Here is a 19,664-nt window from a genome sequence, read left to right as displayed (position 1 = left end):
AGCATAACCCAAAGAGTGGGTAAATGACATGGATTTGAGATGAAGAACAAACCCCAAGTTTTTACCTATGTACACCCTGAAACTATTCATGCTGATTTTATGCAGATAAGATGTGTCCAAGAGTATTCCCAATCATGTTGAATTTCTTAGAAAATTGGCTTCAATACTTAGGCTTAGCATAAGCCACCGTGACCGCTAGGCCTGGGCTTCTGAGCTAGAAAAGGCGTGTGGGTAGCGGGGGCGGCGAGGAGTTCTGAGTGTCTTCTCTCCTAATGGGTTTTGGCATTGACAGCTTCTCACCCTCCACCTCACAGTTTGTTATTCCTCTACATTTGCAGTTTTGAAACAACAGTAGGATATTTTGGGATGAAGCCAAAGTCTGGTGAGAAGGAGATCACACCCAACTACGTGTTTATGGTGTGGTACGAGTTCTGCAGTGACTTCAAGACTATCTGGAAACGGGAGAGTAAAAACATATCTAAAGAAAGGTAAGGTTCTAATAGACTGATTAACGCTGGGAGTCTAGGAAACCACCTTCTCAACCCTAACGAAGCGTGTACATCTCACCCGTGTCAGTATTGCCTTTCTGATCAAGTGAACGTCAGAGAAGGATTATTGAGAGTTTATAAGGAAATGTGGGGGTGGGAGGGCTTGCTGTCCACACAGGCAGATACTCTCACGTGATCTGATAAGTTACACTTTCTTAACCCCTTCCAATTACTAGCTAGTAAATGAAAGGGGAGCTGTGCTAATTTGCAACAGATTGCTTCTCTGTGTATTTTCATGTCGGCCCAAGCTAAATGAGGCAGCCTTGCTGTCGCAGACAGTACAGACAAATAAAAGTGAATGCTTTTCCCATTAATATACTGAACTTGCATCAAAGGGAAGTCTCTGAGAGTCGGGCCACACTTAACACGGTGTGGAAGCCCCGCTCTGGATTTACAGCGCCACTTCTGACTCCCCGCATCCTGCTGAGGACATCAAACTGCGTGCCGCTCGCCTCATTGCAGCCTCCTGATTTTATTAGTTGGGGGTAGGAGGAAAACCTCAGCACTGAATATAGGGAGGGTGTGTGTGTTCGTTCTCCTTAGAGAAAGACTGCATTTGGCCCTGTTGATCAGGGGAAAAAAAGGCATTTCTGCTTGATCAGTGTTTTGATCAGGTTGCCACTGTTCTACAAAGGGTGTCATGGATTTAAACTTCAAACAGGTCTTGCTACTACTCCTGCAGAACAGATGTATGAGAGTGTCATTCAAAGTGAAGTTGGAGACAAAAATTCAACAAATGAAGGGAAGTGGCTTAATTGTAGCATCTATATCTCACTAAACATTGAGACCCTAAAGTCCGAATTTCAGTACTTTTGTTCTTTACTTTGGAATCAGAGAAAAGGTATATATAAAATATCTATACACATACAGACACACACACACAGTACACTAATATACTTTACCTTATAAAGCTACCTCAAAGGACTCATAATTTAGAGATTTCTTGACTCAGTTCTACTAAATCTATAAATATTTTCTCCAGGAATTTTTTAATATGTTTGCTTTCTAAGGAAGTCACAGAGCTTTAAAAATGTATCAACATATCTTCTTCCCACCATACCTCTTTTGGAACATGGGAATTAAACCGAGTATATCCATTATAGAGTGAAAGCAGAAAAAAGTTAAGTGACATTGTTAAGCAAATAGATTGTTGATAACAGCATGAAAAAAATCCTAAAAATCTTGACATCCAACCCATCATTCTCATCCTGCAATCTCTTATTTAGCCCTTTAAGCTAAAATAAGCTTCTGTGGAATGCATTCTGTGTTTTGTGAGCCTCAGAGAAAAGTGACAGAGGCAAGTTCTTCTGTCTCTAAGGAGGTAGCAGCAGGCCAGTCAGCTTTCCATGTCCACACCAAGGCCAGGGAATTCCTTAGCGGGCCCTGAATGTCATGCCTTTGCTTGAGATTTTACATCTTAGATTTTAATCATAGCCCTTAGTGAATTTATCCTTTTCGTTGGAGCCCTGAAAATAGTCCCAGAAAACCAGCAGAGAGGGTAATGAATCGCTTTTCATTTGAATAAACTACTATTGAAATACTGAACCATGTTCCAAATGGAGTTTTTCCCTATCACAGAAGTTAGACCACACTCACTCTGAGCCTGTGGTGGTTCCAACTGCCCTTCAGAATGACCTGTCCTCCTAGTGATGGGCACTTGCTGTGCTGCTTCCTGGGTATAGCTGGTGAATTGCCCACTTCACACTCTGTAAACCAACACCTTTAAAGGGTCATGACTTCCCGGGACCCTTTTCAGATCTCATTTAGCAGTTTCAGGAGTTTCTTCATTCCAGCCGTGCTTTGTGAGATGGATCACCAAGGTTTCCAACCTAAAACATCTCTGAAAGTTAATGGTGGCTCATAAAATATTTGTGGAATCAGCTTGTTTACAAAAATCATTTTGTTAAGAAACCTTAGCACATTATATGTATTATTGCTCATCCAGTTTAAAACAAACTTGGTAATAATCTGGGGTTTTCTCAGGAAATGAGGGATTTTTCAATTGTTCTCTATATCTGCTAAGGGTTTTAGCTTTCAAACTATTGACATCACATTCATTATGGTGAAATAAGAGAACTAACTCAAATTCTTCTATTATAATCAAATGAGAAATAATATGCCTGCTTTAATGATGGGAAACAATATGATTGCTCTAGTATTATATTTAATGATGTTTGATGTTATCATTTTTGTAGTACTTTTCCCAGAAATCCAATAAATCCTAACAACACTAAATGTCAGGGGGCTTCCCTGGTGGCTTAGACAGTAAAAGATTCTGCCTACAATGCAGGAGACCCAGGTTCAATCCCTGAGTCAGGGAGATCCCCTGGAGAAGGAAATGGCAACCCACTCCAATATTCTTGCCCAGAGAATCCCATGGACAGAGAAGCCTGGCAGGCTACAGTTCATGGGGTCACAAAGAGTCGGATATGACTGAGAAACTAATACTTTCACTTTCAGCATAACATAATATGAAAACATCCTCAAAAATTAAGTTCGTAACCAAATGAAAACTTAATAGCTTGTAATTATTAGGGGAAAAAACTATAATTTGGGATCCAATAACTTCATCCTGCTTCATTTTCAGATGTGTTTGAAGGCCAACTAAAATCCCCAAAATCATTGGGAAAACCTAAGGATCAATAATAGTGTTTTCAAAGGGACAAAGTCACTTCCAAATGAAATGGAAATTTTTTTTTTTTCCCCCCAACCCCCACCCCGACTCGAAATGGAAATTTTGAAAACGACTTTAAGCCACTTGAAGTCGATTTTAGGTGACAGACAATATTTGCTTCTTATTCTGCTTAACGTGGTCTCCTTGAATGCACATTAGTTTGATGCAAAACTGAATGATGCAACTCCATTGCAGGGTAACAAGTACTCTTCATGAGACCCAGAACAATGTCTAAACACACAGACGACTGATTGAAACATTCAATATGCTTGTGCCTTACAAATGAATGATATACCCTATTATTAAGCTGATGTCAGGACACAATTTGGTATTTTAGTAGAAGAGACAGTACTTAACTGGGGGTATGGTTTACCTGTAGATTACTCTGTCGGTGGAAGAGCAAGCTACTATATGATGGTATGAAAGTGAAGTCGCTCAGTCATGTCCGACTCTTTTTGACCCCATGGACTGTAGCCTACCAGGCTCCTCTGTCCATGGGATTTTCCAGGCAATAGTACTGGAGCGGATTGCCATTTCCTTCTCCAGGGGATCTTCCCAACCCAGGGATTGAACCCAGGTCTCACTCATTGTAAACAGACACTTGACCGTCTGAGCCACCAGGGAAGTCCTATAACAGCATTAAACTTTGCTTGTCATGAAAGCCATTATTAGGCCAAAATGGCAAGCTTCTAAAACTGGACACAAATTCAGAGTGCCCCGCTCCCTGGACCTCAGTCTGTGACCCACCCAGTCCTCATGCCTCCCAAGTACTAGAACTTACCCTCTAGTGAAATGTACCAGACTCTGCTACCCTTCCTGAGTACTGGCAGCATTCCATAGTATAAAAAATGACTTCTGGATAGAGAGTTGAAAACCAGCATTTTTATGCGATTAGTCTGCTTTATGATCTTGGGCCAGTCACTTATTGCCTGGGGGACCCAAATATCACATTTGTAAAAGGTATATATTGGGATGAGGCAGGAACTAAATGCTTACTAAGATCTTTTCTCGTTTGAAATCTCTATGAATCAAGAAACTATTTCATTGTAATATTCTGAGAAACTGTGCATTTTCTTTCTGAGATAATGTCCCTTACCTTTGTTCCTGAGCTCATAGGGGACTAGACCAAAATACATTTCAAGCCAAGGTCTGGTGGCGAGTTGGGGAGAGCTTTGGAGACAGGCAGAATTTCCACTGTCCTCTTGGCCTTAGTAACTGTCAACAGCTACCTTGGCTCATACCCTTTGCTCCTCCCCTAAAATACTAAGGTTGGTCTTGAAGACCACATTTTTTTCATTAAAAGTACACACACACAAAATTTTCCTCTGCTTATCTGCATCCAACATTGCATTAGCTGGTTTATGAAAGTTCATCAAGATTTTTATTCTCAGAAGCAGCTTTGGTTCAATTTTACTTTTTCATTCACTTTTGTATTTGTGTCTCTTGACATGCAAACATTCAATGAATTTTTGTAACACACATTTCTTCCACTTATTAAATCAATGGGTTATTTGAACCATATGCGTAGTGGCAAGGAGGTAACTTAATTTTTGCTGCTATCTCCATTGACTATTCTTTACTCACTTTCTGCTTTTTTGCTTTTTTCCTGTTTAATTACTCTGGCATATACAACTCTTCCTTATGAAATTTCCCACTCTCTAGGATATGTTAAGACTGCTCCCCACATGTGCCCACACATGCATACATAGAGGCCACAAACCACTGCTATCCACAAAATGAGCTATGAATTTGCAAAAGGTAAAGAAGTCCCAGGGGAGTCATGACTCCAGGAATAAAGTCTTGACAAATAATTCAACCCTGAGCCAAGGCAAACTTTGAAAGTACCATTTAAAAACCCATAATGGCTGAGTAATGAGTGAATAAGGAGTTTGGTAAATTTTATATGAAATGCAAATAAGACATTTTGTTATATACATAACTATAATTTACACTAGGGGGGAATGGACTGTTAGTTGGGGTGTTTTAAGTTCAGCTAAATAACAACAGAGTTTTTGTTTTAAGTGTACTAGTTGCAGCAATTATGGTTAATTATGCAACTGCCATACCCTTGACAGCAGATGGTTCAGAGCTGTTGTGGGGTTATCCCAGAGCTGTTCTCAGGGCCCCACTGCTCAGGTCACTTTAGGACCAGGAGCTGGGGACTTGGAGTGGCCATCACTCAACCCACAAAGAAGCTGTTGATTGTAGTGTAGACATCACAAGAATTCCTCTCTTTATATGATAAAGTTATTCCTGGAAAAAGTTCCATAAGCTAAAATTTTTATTTATTGAATCATGATCATTACAGTAATGTCTAACAAGTTAACTTGCTTTTCCCCAGCCCTCTGTTATGTGGTTAAATGATTTATATACACTTAACTGCTATAAAGGGGCTTCCCAGGTGACGCAGTGGTAAAGAATCTGCCTGCAATGCAGGAGACCCGGGTTCAATCCCTGGGTTGGGAAGATCCCCTGGAGAAGGAAATGGCAACCCACTCCAATATTCTTGCCTAGAAAATTCCATGGACAGAGGAGCCTGGCAGGCTACAGGGGGTCATGGGGTCGTAGAGTCAGACACGACTAAGTGACTGAACACATATACACAACTGCTAAGAAACTTCATATTTTAAAGGACCCCTTTAATAATACACATAATCACCTCCTAGTTTATTGGCATAACTTTGAATTTTCCTAAGTCACGTGTGTGAACGGTTCTTTACAAATACAGAAACGGTAAATGTGGGCTACAGTCCATAGGGTCTCAGAGTCAGACACAACCGTAGTGTCTTAGCAGCAGCGGCAGCAGCTTATGTCCCAACGAGTTCACTTACAAACAGAATGTGTGATTATCCTAGTCACAAAGAATTAAACCTGCTTATTTCCCAAGCTAAAACATTAAAACTACTATGCAAAGTTAAAAATATGTCATGAATAAGGAGAGGAGATAGTAGATTTTTAAATGGTAAAAATTATGGGATCATTGATTCTCAAAAACTAAAACACCTCTTTTGATCCTCTTTCCTCTGGAAATTAACTATTTCCTGTTCCTTCCAGCTTCTTAAAAGAAGAGTTTATATTCATTTCCTCACTTTCTTTTCCATAACACTCACTCTTTTCTGTGTAAGGATGAAGCCTCTGCTGCCATAACAAAGACCAAAGTAAATTTTACTTTTGCATAACAGTCTGAGTGTAAATTGTTTAGAAATCTGGATCCAGATTCCTTTACTTTTGTGACCACCATCATTAGGCGTGGTCCTTATTCACAAGGCCAAAGATGGCTCACATGATGTCCACCAGCTCTGAGTTCCTGTCAGTGGAAAGGGGCTGGCACACCCTTTGCTTTAAGGGTGTGGCCCGAAAGGTATGCAGATTTCACTAGGCAGAACTTAGTCTCACAGCTCTATGCAAGGGAGACCAGGTAATGCAGGTTTTTCTAGGAGCCAGGGCCCAGTTAAAGACTGATGAGTGTTAGTCACGCAGTCATGGCTGACTCTTTGTGACCCCATGGACTGTAGCCCACCAGGCTTCTCTGTCCATGGAATTCTCCACACAAGAATACTGGAGTGGGTAGCCATTTCCTTCTCCAGGGAATCTTCCCAACCCAGGGATCGAACCCTGGTCTCCCACATTGCAGGCAGATTCTTTACTGTCTGAACCACTGGGGAAGCCCTGATTTCTGTTACTAAGGAGAGCAGGAGAAATGAATGTTGAGACCATTGGCAGACTTGGCCACCTTTCCCATTTGCGGAACCAAGCAGCTGACTTCTTGCCACTACTAGCTTTTGACACTGATGCTCGTTTCTTCCATCTCCTTCATCAGCTCCTCTTTTTCTTCTGTGGATCTTCCCCTGGGTTCGGATCTCAGTTCCTCTTTTCTTCTTTGTACTCTGTCCCTAGTTAATCCCAATAATTCTCACAACTTCATTGATCACCTCTTTGCCCAGTCCTCCTACCCAGAACCAACCTCTTAATTGGACTCAAATCTCCTACTTCACACTGAGCATTCCCACAGGCTGCCCAGCCTTCATCTGCACCTCAGTATGCCTACTCCTCTGAGGCTCCCTAACTTTCTTTGGTTAGGGAACAAATTCATTTCCCTCTCCTCCTCCTACTAGTTCAGTGGCAGGCTGGAAACTGGAATCATATTAATGCTACAAGATTCACTTTGCACCCATTGCAAACTTCTCAGATTTGCCTCCTCAGTGGCTTCTTTTCCACCCTGTTTTCTCAGTGACTTTGCCCTAGTTCAGGACCTTATGTCTCCCTGGATTACTGCTACATCCTCTGACTCGTCTCTCTGCCTGTAGTTTTTCTGTTTCCTCTTCATTGGCGCTTAATATTGTATCCAGTTATCTTTTTAAAACAGAAGTTAGACCATATCTATTTCTTTTTATTTATACTTGGCTGTAACATATATATTTTTAACTTTTTGTATTGGGGTATAGCTGATAAACAATGTTGACTTCTCACCTGTTTCCTTAAACATACTCCTATTTAAGCGTATTCTGTTCTGAAATAAAAGGAAGAAAATCAGCCATGATTGGTTCTTATATGTATTAACTCTGAGAGCCTTACAACAGCCCTGAAAAGGTGTATTACTGTTGTACAGCTAAGCAGAGGAGAGAGTAAATGAATTGCCAGCATCACAGTTTCACTCCTAAGGTACAGGATGGGGATAAGAACCTAGGTCTTATGTGACAACTAAAGCTTGAGCTCTTTCAATAATTCCATATTTCTCCCAACTTAGAGCATGAGCATATTTAGCTTTCCTTAGCCTGTTTTCCAGCCTCATTTCCCATATCCTCATCTGCCTCACTCCGGACCTTGACTCTATTCCTCACGTCTGCACATCCTTGCCTGTTTTCTCATTGTGTACTTTCTTTAAACTGCATTGTTCCCAGTTATTTCTTGCTGATCAAAGCAGTCATCCTTTAAGGGCTACCTCCAAAATCTCTCCCCTAAATAAAGGAATTACATCTTCCTCTGCTCTCAGATAGCATATTTTTCTTACTATGCTTTAGCACTTAATTCATTCCAACTTGTTATTGTGGCACTTTACATGTCTTTTTCCACCTTTAGGATATAAGCCCATTCCTTGTCATATCTTCTATGGTACGTCTCCAGTGCAGAGCCTGATAATTGTTTATTGATAGAGAAAGGACTTTCCAACATAGTACAAAATGATGCTGAGTGAGCATTAAGAATCCTGGGCAGAGTGAGTGTGGAGGAGGAAGTGAATTCCTAGGAAAAATGAGGGGGCTAGGGGGCACTTTGGGAAGATGGTTAGCCATCAAAAGGGCCACCCTCTGTAAAAGTTGTAGAAGAGATTCAGAAGCCTGTATGGGAATGCTGGATATCAGTCACTTCCAAATTTGGCAGGTCTTCTAAATCACCTGGAGAGCTTTGTCAGATCTACCAAATCAGAATCCCAGGAGGGTAGACCCTAGGGACTTGCCGTTTTAGAAAGCTCCTCATAGAGAGGATGAGCAAGAATACAGTTTGTGTTTGGTTGCTTCAGTACATGCCTTGGCTTCATCCCCTGATGAAATCTATCAGATCAGCTTTGGAGATGGGAGGAAGAAGTTCATATTCCCAGGGAGTCTTACCATGTTCAACCAATCCCCTAACATAAACGTGCACCACTTAATCAGCTTGACTTAAGCACATACTTTTAAAATATCTATTCCTTCTTAAGTGCTCTGAAGCTTCCTATTCTGAAAGAATTTAACCTGGTGATCACGTAATGCCTCCTTCATGAAGCTTTCTCTGATCTCTGTGAGCTATCTTTCCTCCAAAATTTGGGAGGGAGGAAAGAGATGGCTACTGTCTCTTTAATTTGGGTATTAGTGATTTCTTTTCCATTCATTTTATTATAGACATTTTCCCCTCAAATAAATCATAAGCCCTAGAAGACAATGGAGAAGGGAATGGCAATCCACTCCAGTATTCTTGCCTGGAGAATTGCGTGGACAGAAGAGCCTGGCAGGCTACAGTCCTTGGGGTCTCAGAGTTGGACACAACTGGGTGACTAGCACACACTGAAGACAAGAGCAATGCCTCCATACATATTTGTTCTCTCTCTGGCATCTTCTATTCCCTCATATATAGTGAGTGCTCAGTTAATATTTGTTGAACAAATAAACAATCATTGTGTTTTCGTTTGGCATGTTGAAATTGATTACAAAATTTGCTGTCGACTGCTGATAGATGAGAGATCTTATTTATTTAGACTTAGGTGGTAGAATTCCCCAAACATATCCCTTATGGGTTGTTTTTGCTCAAGTATCTAAAATCTTTATAGCTTGGTTAAAGAGGATAGACATGTTCAAAACAAGAAAGACTAGTTATCGGGGTAAAACAATCACCTTCTCTGTTCTTGACTGTATTACTTTCAATTTGTCTTAAAAAAAAAAAAAAAAAAAACTAAGAAAAAAAAAGGAAGTGAAGATCTTTAGGATTCATGGCTGTGCCAAGCCTCAAACCTCTTTAGAGCTCACATAAGAACCTTTGAGAGCATCTGTCCACACTCTATTTCCCTAGCTTGGCAGACAGCAATGGAAACCCAAAGTAAGTCTCCTTCATTCAGCTAGAATATTTCTAAATTGCTTATCTGTGGGACTCCTGACAGCTCCTGCCTTGGGCAGAGAATGGATGGAATGGGGGGCTGCCTGGGTAGTATAATTTGAGGGGCGCCAGAAAGACTGCCTGCTCCACCCAATCTCCCCTGCTTCCTCCCCTTTTTGTTTTAGTCACCCTGCAAACAGGCTCTGATCAGTTCCAGTTTTTGGTGAGACTCTGTTGGTGGTAAAGGTTTCAAAACCAAAGGAGGAGGGGACATCTACAAGCACGTGCATGTCTTCATTATCAGGATTGGAAATGTCTTCCAAGGACTAGCAGTGCATTGCAATTAAACTTGCAGATTTATGTCCCAGGGCCGGCTTGAGTTCCCAAGCTGTCTCCCAGACGCCTCTCCCTGAACAAGGAAACACAATGCTGTTACCTTTCACTCTGCACCTAAATCGCCCAGGCGGCTCAGGGTGTTTCGTCTACCAAGTGCAGAGTGATTGGCTTTAACTGATCATTGCATTCCATTGCAAGTCCAGGACCCCCCTACTTCCACTCCCTTATGTCTTAGGGGAGACACTCTGCAAACGGAAGCGGCCTTTGTTCTGCAATTAATCATTTGAAGTCAAAGTGTGTTTGCGTACTACTAGTGATAACCCACAAAAGCTATCAAGTGACTGATTGTGTAGCTGGTGAAATGCGGTGTCTAGGAGAACTTCCTTCATTGTAAATAGAAAAATATCTTAGGAATGAGGTAGAGAAAGTTGTCAAATGTAGGAAGTGGAAGTGATGGGCTAATTTATCATGGAATCACTGAGAGGTGGTTCTGATGTGTAAGGAGCTGTCTTTTAAGTCTAAGACCTGCCTTACTTTCTGGCTGGTCTGTCTTACCATGGCTGCTAGTGAGACTGGCCTGGGTGCCATGGGGATAGAAGGGTTAGTCAAGGTCAAGGGTCAGACTCTGAAGAGGGAATAAGCATAGAAGAGTGTGTGCCTATCCCAAGTCTGTAGCCCTGTTAGCCTGCCTGAGATAAATGATTTTGAGGCTACCCATTATTTCATATGAGTTCCTAGTTCCCTGGTGGCTCAGACGCTAAAAGCGTCTGCCTACAATGTGGGAGACCCGGGTTCGATCCCTGGGTTGGGAAGATCCCCTGGAGAAGGAAATGGCAGCCCACTCCAGTATTCTTGCCTGGAAAATCCCGTGGACAGAGGAGCCTGGCAGGCTACAGTCCATGGGGTCGCAAAGAGTTGGACACGACTGAGCGACTTCACTTTCACTTACTTTCATTATTTCATATTGTCTCTGGCTGTCTTCTTGGAGTTTTATTTTCTTACCCTTTGGAAACATTCCACATAGACGAGTTTATGATGTTTCCATCAGCTGCTACAGTGAGGGAGAAATGTCTGTTTACATTGAGGAGATGATGAGTTTAATCTTTGTGTTGTAGGTTTTTTTTTTATTGAAGTATAGTTGATTTACAATATCGTGTTAGTTTCAGGTGGAGTGTGCTTCAGTTATATATATATATATTGTATTTTTGGTTGCTTACTGACAATAAAGAGTGACTATTTCATTGGCTTTCATAACTATTATCTCTGTGTAGTAGTTTTATCAAGAATTCAGAAACACACTTCATGGAGTGTTCTCAAGGCAGGTAGAAATAAGGGCAGTTCCTACAGCCCCTGATTTAGAACCCAAGCTGGACCTTTGCCTTCTCCTCCCCGCCCCAATCCGCCGTGTGGAGAAATATCCTGACTCAGTGAACTGAGGACAGTACCTATGGACACTTGAGGAGTGTCAAAAGATGTAGAGAAATCCCACAGAGTGCCCATACTTTCCTTCTCATGTACTAGGCAGTGGTTAGAAGGGTAACCTGACATAGCAACACCTAAAAGCACGTTAAAAACAACCCCTATGATGTTAACACCATCTGTGCTGCAGGAAAGCCTAATGAGGAAAATACCAGGATATTGCCCTCAACCTTCTCCATCTAAAGTACCAGAAACTATGTGCAACTGAACTTTCTTAAGCAATCAAGCCACTCCCAGGCTTCCCCAAAGTCTCTTTGAATAGTATTCTTTGCTCCTTGACCTGACGCTACTTAGTTCAAGGCTGCAAGGAGATCATGGCAGGGGAGTGAATAATCTGTTGGTATTTCATCTCTGCAGCTTCTTATACAGTGTCTCTTGTTTTTTTTCTCCTAAAGGGAAACCATAAAAATAGCGCTTTATTATAATAACACTTTACTTATAGAAGAAGGTGTCCCTAATAATGACTGGTAAAAGGCCAGCCCACCTTGGGGAGCCAGACTGGCAAGACATTTATTTAGAAGTATGATCTTCAGTAGGTGCCAATACCTTTTCCATCCCACAAAAACCTTATCCACCCTTCAAAGAGGTCCAGGCTGGAATTTACGAGGCCACAGACAAGGGAATGTTTTTCTCACGTTCCTTTGCTGATCATGTTCTTCTGTGTATTTCAGAATAGCCACCAGAATGAAGAGCTCTCATACTTGGTAGATTCTGGTTCACATGTTTTTGAAGTTTAGCATGAGCCTAGTGACACAGTTGTTTGGATCTTTAGCTTTTATTATCCTGTCTTTCTGGGTGTTATTCACGGCAGCACACTGACTCAGACGCTCATTACTACACATACTGGCACTCAGAGCCTGCTGTGTTCCCTTTCTAGACTATTTTGACCTCTTTAGTGATGAGTGATATTAAGTCTTCTTTAAACAGGTTTACATTACAGCTGGTCAGATTTCACGCTTTTACCAACATGCATTTCAATTTCATGAACTGTGCTCCTGTAATGCTGCTCTTTTCTTTGCCTTCATCCACCCATGTTCCCAAAGCCATTGACTTTGAAAATCATCAGTGAGGATGCGTAGATGGTGTGGGTCATGCAGTGATTAATGTTTCTAGGTCACACCATCCTGGATGGATAACAGAGCTTCCTCTTTGAAGCTAGCAGCACTATAAGTAAAACTGTACCCCTGTAATCCTGCATCACTTCCTCAGTCCCATAGTGAACATTACAAGAGTTGAATGAGCTATTAACAAGTATGCCCTGCTAATATAACCAGATTATCTGTTTTCTACTTGCTGAAATGAATTCATCATCATTTAGAGAATTTCTAACAAATCACACCAATAAGTCTTTAAAACAAAATGGTAATTTGTGGGAGCCATCTACCTGGTTTTTTTTTTTTTCATTCTTTTGGAGCAGTCTAGGTTTACAACAAAACTGAGAGGTGAATTTCCTACAGAGATTTCCCATATATCCTCCTGTCCCCACACATGCATAGCCTCCTCCATTATCAACGTCACTCATCATAAAGACAATTTTTTTTTTTTTAACCAAAGAGGAATATATTGACACACCATAACTACCCAGAGTCCATAGTTTTTACCTTAGGGTTCACTGGTAGTGTCCATTTTCTGAGTTTTGACAAATTGTGTAGTAATATAATCTATTATAACATCTGACATCATACAGAGTATTTTTCACTGCGCTAAATCTCCTCTGTGCTTTGTCTATTCAGATCTCCTTCTTGCCCCACAGCCACTCATCTTTTTATTGTCTCCATGGTTTTGCCTTTTCCAGAACATTTACTCATTTTTAAGTACTGAAATTAACCCCACTCTTTATGGTGTAGATTTCAACCTAAGCTATGATTTGAGATCAGTTGTGTCCAGACACGAGTGAGTTGCCTATGTGACTTTTTAAATTAAAAATAGAACCTAGGCTTATACATAAGAGTTATTCAGAGGTTAATAGGCTGACAGTCTTATTACAATTCAGACAGTTATTTGTAATGGGAAAGAAAGGAAACAGAAAAAGTACAGATGACCCAAAGAAAATGTTAATTGCAGTCAATTAAATTGGAAGGAATCTTAGGGTATAATCTATTGGATTCATTTCATCTCCAGTCTAAGGTATTAAGAGCAAAGGAAGTGAACAGAAATTGAAAAGTAGAATAGGGCCGAAATCAGGAAGATCAATTAAAATTTCCAGCACAAAAACACAAAGAAAATGAATCATAATGAAATGTAATGTCTTTATTAACAGGGAAGTAAGTGGATGCTCCCATGGGCACTTAATTTTCCCACATTTCAGCTCCTCTGAATCTGTCCCCACAATGCCTGTCTGTGAGTCTTTGTCAGAGGCTGTTGATCTTCCAGGCTTAGGACATTTCTGGAAAGTATCAAGCAGGGGAGAGTGCAGAACTGGCTGTGTTGTGATTTTTAAAGCTTTGATATTTTATTAAAGCCCCAAAGCTGGAATCTGGTGACTATGGCTGTCAGAAGAATCATTCTTCTGAGAGGCTTTGTCTTCTTAATCAGCTCTTTATCTCCCAGAGATCCCTGGACAATTCTTTAAGAAGACTTCTCTTGGCTCTCATTCTCCTGGACAAGAAGGTCATTTTTTTCTCCTTCTCCCAGGAGATTCAGTGGGTTCCACTGAGTTCCATACATAGGGTTTTCCAACTTTTTGTTTTTTTAAGAGCTTTTTTTTATACAAATGAAAACATTCATGGAACCTCAATATATTAAACAAATAAAATTTAACTTTTCTGGTTGAAGCAGTCTTGCAGATGCTGGGGTTAAGAGAATCCTTAACTCTTCCTTCTTTTCCTGAGGCACCTTTGCTGAGTTTTAAGGTATTTTGGAAGACAGTTTGAAAATGCTCCTCTAAGTCATTGGTTATTCCATTAGTGACATGGAGTATGAAACAGCCTGAAACTTTACCCCATCTCCTGTATCTCATTTACTTCTTGGTTGGCTAGTATGCCCAATCCCTATGGTTAAAAATGAAGGCACATCTGTTATTATAAAGTTCAGGATGATTTCAGTATATTCTGCCTTGTACATTGTGAACCAATGAAAAATTAGATGTCAAAAGAATAAAGACATCTTCTTCAGTCTCACAAAAGTCTGGGTTCTGAGTTGGTTTCATTCAGCTGCAGGAATGAAGCTGAATGAAGATGTTTCTATACATCTAGCCTGTAGAAACTCCAAAGTATGCCCAGTTTTAAGATCTTCCAGAAAAGGAGGCTGTAGTATGGAGAATCTGAGCCTTTGAATGGAAAGACATATCACTCTTTGGAATGCAGTTCCCTCAACTGCCTTATGATCCCAGCTGTCTGATGGGTTAAAGAAAAAGAATGAAATTGTCCCTTATTCAGATCTTTTCATTTAGGATGGGAATAATATTTTCTTGGCGCTTTCTACATGGAAGCAGAATTTCCTCCTCAACCAAGGAGTAGAAGCAGAATTCCCTCCCCAACTATCCAAGGTTGTGAATTATTTCTATGGAATTAAGACTGAGCAGGACTGTCAGAGGACACATGTCACCACCCTGTCTCATATTCACATCTTTCCCCAGTAAACTTTGACAGCAACTGAAATTTACTGGGGCCCTCGATAAGTCTCTAGAGATACATTATAACAAAAAGGAAGAAAAGGTTTCAAAAATCAATTTTACTAAGGCATTTGTAAATTCAAAGTAGTTCTTTTCTTTCTCTAACTTGTTGGTTGTTTTTCTCCCTATATTTCAGATTTTTTTTTTGAGGGTGTGAGATGTAATCTTTGAAATCAAGTCTAGGTATTCTCCTATGAGTAATCATGAGCAACTGTGTGTGATAGAGTAAATATTTAGACAAGAAACAAAAATAGAACCAAGATTTAGGCCAGGACCAAAAATAAGTCCATGAGCAGTGGAGCCAGGGAGGTTAGAAATTGTCTAACCAGTTCTTTGAATGAATGCAAAAAAGTTCTTACCTCGTAAGTGAGAGAGGCAGATTCCAGACTTGGGAAAAGTTGTATAACCTCACGGAGCCTCAATCTCCTTGGGGACAAAGCAGTGTGGATACTTTCAGGAATCCTGGAATGTGTACATAATCTGATACGTATAAATATTTAGCACATTTGGGTGGCCTTGAGCATCCTTTCCTTTTCCGTATATAGGACTCAACCAGCTACATTTACTGGAGCTAGATTTTTAAATGCTTTTATGTGTTATTTTTTCCCCCAAAGCTAAACGCAGAAAATAATTTTTCTACAACTTCTGGATATTTACTAAACAGGCTTGTTTAAGGAAGGGGGTGAAAACTGTCAGTGCAAGTCATTTGTCACTTAGACGTTTGCTAACAACTGACTGGTGCCTGGCACTGCTGAATGTGGGATCAGGGAGGACACTCAGATATGCAGAGGCGTAATGACTGTCCTCAAGCGGTTCCAGTAGTTTAAGGGAAATAAGACACCTCTCCAGTCCTAAGAGGAAAAGTTCCTAAGTGCCTTAAGAGAGGGGCAAAGTGCCCCTTTGCTTGAGAAAAGAGCAATTACTTCTGACTAAGAGAGATGAAGGAAGCTTTCATGACGCTGGCACTTAAGCTGGGACTAGAAGAATGGGAAGAATTTGAACACATGGAAGTGAGTAAAAAGTCATTGAGGGAACAGTCAGAGCAAGATGCAGGGAAGAGAAGAGCCTTGGTACAAAGAAGAGTGAGAAGTTTGACCAGGACAGGAACACATGGAGTGAAGGGAAGGGAAGGAAAGGATGCTTGATAAGGAATCATAGGTAATATGTTTCTTCAGTTTTCATAGCAGTTGTGCTCTTTAGGTGTGATACTATTTCCATTTAAAAAAATTTTTTTTTTTTGGCTTGCTAGATCTTAGTTTCCCAACCAGGGATCACAACTGCACCCCCTGCAGTGGAAGCCCTGAGTCTTGACCACTGGCCCTCCAAGGAAGTCCCTATTTCCACTTTTAACAGATGAGGAAATTGAGGCTCTAAAGGGTTAAGTGATTTGCCCAAGGATAGTATTAAACTAGATCTGGGTCTGAAAAGGTAAGATAGACCAGTAAACTACATTTAAAACAGGGGGAGCATTGATTGCCAGAGTAAGGAATTTTCTGGATCCTATACTGTAGTTCTGGCTTCCCTGGTGGCTCAGTGATAAAGAATCCACCTGCCCGAGCAGGAGATGCAGGTTTGATCCCTGGAGAAGGAAATGGCAGCCCACTCCAGTGTTCTTGATGTGAGAATTCCAGGGACAGAGGAGCCTGACAGACATCATCAGTCCTTGGGGTCGCAGAAGAGTTGGACACGACTTAGTGACTAAACAACAGCAGCAAGCTACTGCCTGAGGGCCAAATTCACCTCACAGCCAGCTTTTGTAAATCCGTTTCTTAGAATGCAGCATTGTACTGCCATTCAGTCGCATCATTGTAGGGTTCCTTTCATGCTACAACAGAGTAGTCCCAGAGATCCTATGGCTCACAAAGTCTAAACTATTGACTGTCTGGCTCTTTACAGGAAACCTTTGCTACCCTGGCTGTGGTTGATTGGGCATCACTGAGACTTTTTTTGAGAAGGGTGATGACATTCTTAGAGTGATGTGTTATTCATTGATATCATTTTCATCAGTAGGATCTATCGGAGGGAACTAGATAATTTCAAAGACTATTTTAGTAATCTAGGCCCTCGCCCCTGTGCTCTCAAACGATCACAGTAGCCTTCCAGCAAGTTTCTGACCAAAACTTGGAAGCTTAGAGAATCCAGGCAGGCAGCAAAAATGACTGAAGTGTGCCAGGTAAGTGCAAACAAGCTGGTAGCTGGCAGCACCTCACAGCCTCAGGGCTGAGCACGGGACGGGCAGTGATGGCAAGTGTTGCAGACTGAGGTGTGGTCACGGTCAAGTGCCACTCAGTGTTACTGTACCTTCTAGGTTTCTAAGGGAGGCCAGAACTTTGGATTCTATGTGAAGTCTCTGTATTACCCACGCTAGCTCACATTTGTTTAAACCTCCTGGAGTTGATGGAAACTGGATTTACATTGGTTTAAATCCCCCTTGGCCAATCACACTGCCGGCCTCTTCTCTTCAGTTTCTTCCCACATGATGACCAGAACACTGATATTGAAGTGAACTTAGTGTGATCAATGACAGCAGCTGCTGTCACTTCTTCAGCAGGTATAGGACACTTTGAACAGAGTTTTTAAAGGACATTTTTGAGAGACAGACAGGCAAACTGACCAACTGACTGACCGACCAATTATCCAAAAAAATCGATCTCTTGTCAGGTCAAGGCAGTTTTCAAGACCTGCCTACATGCTCTGTTATGACAATATATGTAACATAGCTAGCTGGTCAGAATTAAGTTTCATATCATATGATACAAAAACTATTGACAAATAGCCTTGCCCTCCACCATTAACATTGCCCTCTAATGGAAAGGATATTTAGAGAATCTCATGAGAGCTTGTTGGTCTGTATTTTGCAGGATTGGCTTTGAGCATGGTTGTTGTTGTTTAGACACTCGGGCATGTCCAACTCTGCGAATCCATGGACTGCAGCACACAGGACTCCCTGTCCATCACCAACTCTCAGAGCTGGCTCAAACTCATGTCCATTGAGTCAGTGATGCCATCCAACCATCTCGTCCTCTGTTGTCCCCTTCTCCTGTCTTCTATCTTTCCCAGCATCAAAGGTTTTTCCAGTGAGTCCGTTCTTTGCATCAAGTGGCGGAAGTATTGTATAGCTTCAGCATCAGTCCTTGCAATGAATATTCAGGACTGATTTCCTTTAGAATGGACTGGTTTGATCTCCTTGCAGTCCCAGGGACTCTTTAAGAGTCTTCTCCAGCACCACAGTTCAAAAGCATCAGTTCTTGGTGCTCAGTCTTCTTTATGGTCCAACTCTCACATCCATACCTGACTACTGGAAAAAAAAAAAAACATAGCTTTGACTATACAGTCCTTTGTCAGCACAGTAATGTCCCTGCTCTTTAATATCCTGTCTAGGTGGTTATAGCTTTTCTTCCAAGGAGCAAGCGTCTTTTAATTTCATGGCTGCACTCACCATCTGCAGTGATTTTGGAACCCAAGAAAATAAAGTCTGTCACTATTCCATTGTTTCCCCATCTGTTTGCCATGGAGTGATGGGACCCAATGCCATGATCTTCGTTTTTTGAATGTTGAGTTTTAAGCCAGTTTTTTCACTCTCCTCTTTCACTTTCATCAAGAGGCTCTTTAGTTTCTCTTTGTTTTTTGCCATAAGGGTGGTGTCATTGAGCATTGAGTATTGGTGATGTTATGGTGAGAGAAAGTGACTTTATATTTTCATGCGCCAGAATGGACTTGAATATTTTCCCCATAACCATTCTTGAGACCTAAGTTTTTACAGTTTGGAGGTTAATGACTTATAATTATTTATTAATTCATTAACTCAGTCTTACGGTCACATACTATATGCCATTTTACAGTGTAAAATGTGAAGGAAAGAAGGTAAAGTCCTATCCCCTGCTTTTGATAAGCTCTACTACTGCTACGTCACTTCAGTCATGTCTGACTCTGTACAACCCCATAGACGGCAGCCCACGATAAACCCAGCCTGCTCCCCCGCCCCTGGGATTCTCCAGGCAAGAACATTGGAGTAGGTTGCCATTTCCTTCTCCAGTGCCTGAAAGTGAAAAGTGAAAGTGAAGTCGCTCAGTCTCTGGTCTTGTGTAAAAAACAGGTGCATAACATGATTGCAACACAGTGAAATAAATTAACCTTGACAGGAGGTATGAACTTTATCCAACCAGATTTCTTTCTTTATGTAATAAATGTGCAGTGGAAAAAAAAGATTGGAAAACATTCCATTTTATTAATAAAATAACCTTAAATGTCCTAGAAAGTCTTAGACAGGACCAACCTTATAATTTACGGGGCTCCTTGTTCAAAAACTGGGAATCTCAAGAACGTGGGAGTGCATTAAATGAAGAAGCCCCATGCAACTGTGCGTGTGTGTGCCTAGGCAGCCTCGAGGGCTCAGCATTTTAAAAAATTCAGATGAGCAGTATTTTAAGGAAGTAAAGGATTTTTTAAA

General features: G+C 41.1%; 1 protein-coding gene across 3 annotated transcripts in view; it reads left to right on the top strand.

The window, feature by feature from the left end:
- FMN1 (formin 1) overlaps positions 1-19,664 on the top strand; it is a 467,756-nt gene that overhangs the window by 429,519 nt on the left and 18,573 nt on the right. For all 3 annotated transcript variants that reach the window (XM_070378266.1, XM_070378268.1, XM_070378267.1), the window contains one exon: positions 339-488. In XM_070378266.1, the coding sequence (XP_070234367.1) occupies positions 339-488 (150 nt within the window). The remainder of the gene's footprint in view (positions 1-338; positions 489-19,664) is intronic.

This window comes from Bos mutus, chromosome 10 (assembly GCF_027580195.1).
Source record: "Bos mutus isolate GX-2022 chromosome 10, NWIPB_WYAK_1.1, whole genome shotgun sequence".
NCBI lineage: Eukaryota > Metazoa > Chordata > Mammalia > Artiodactyla > Bovidae > Bos > Bos mutus.
The sequence above is the reverse complement of the archived record's forward strand: the minus strand, read 5'-3'. Positions and strand labels throughout refer to the sequence as shown.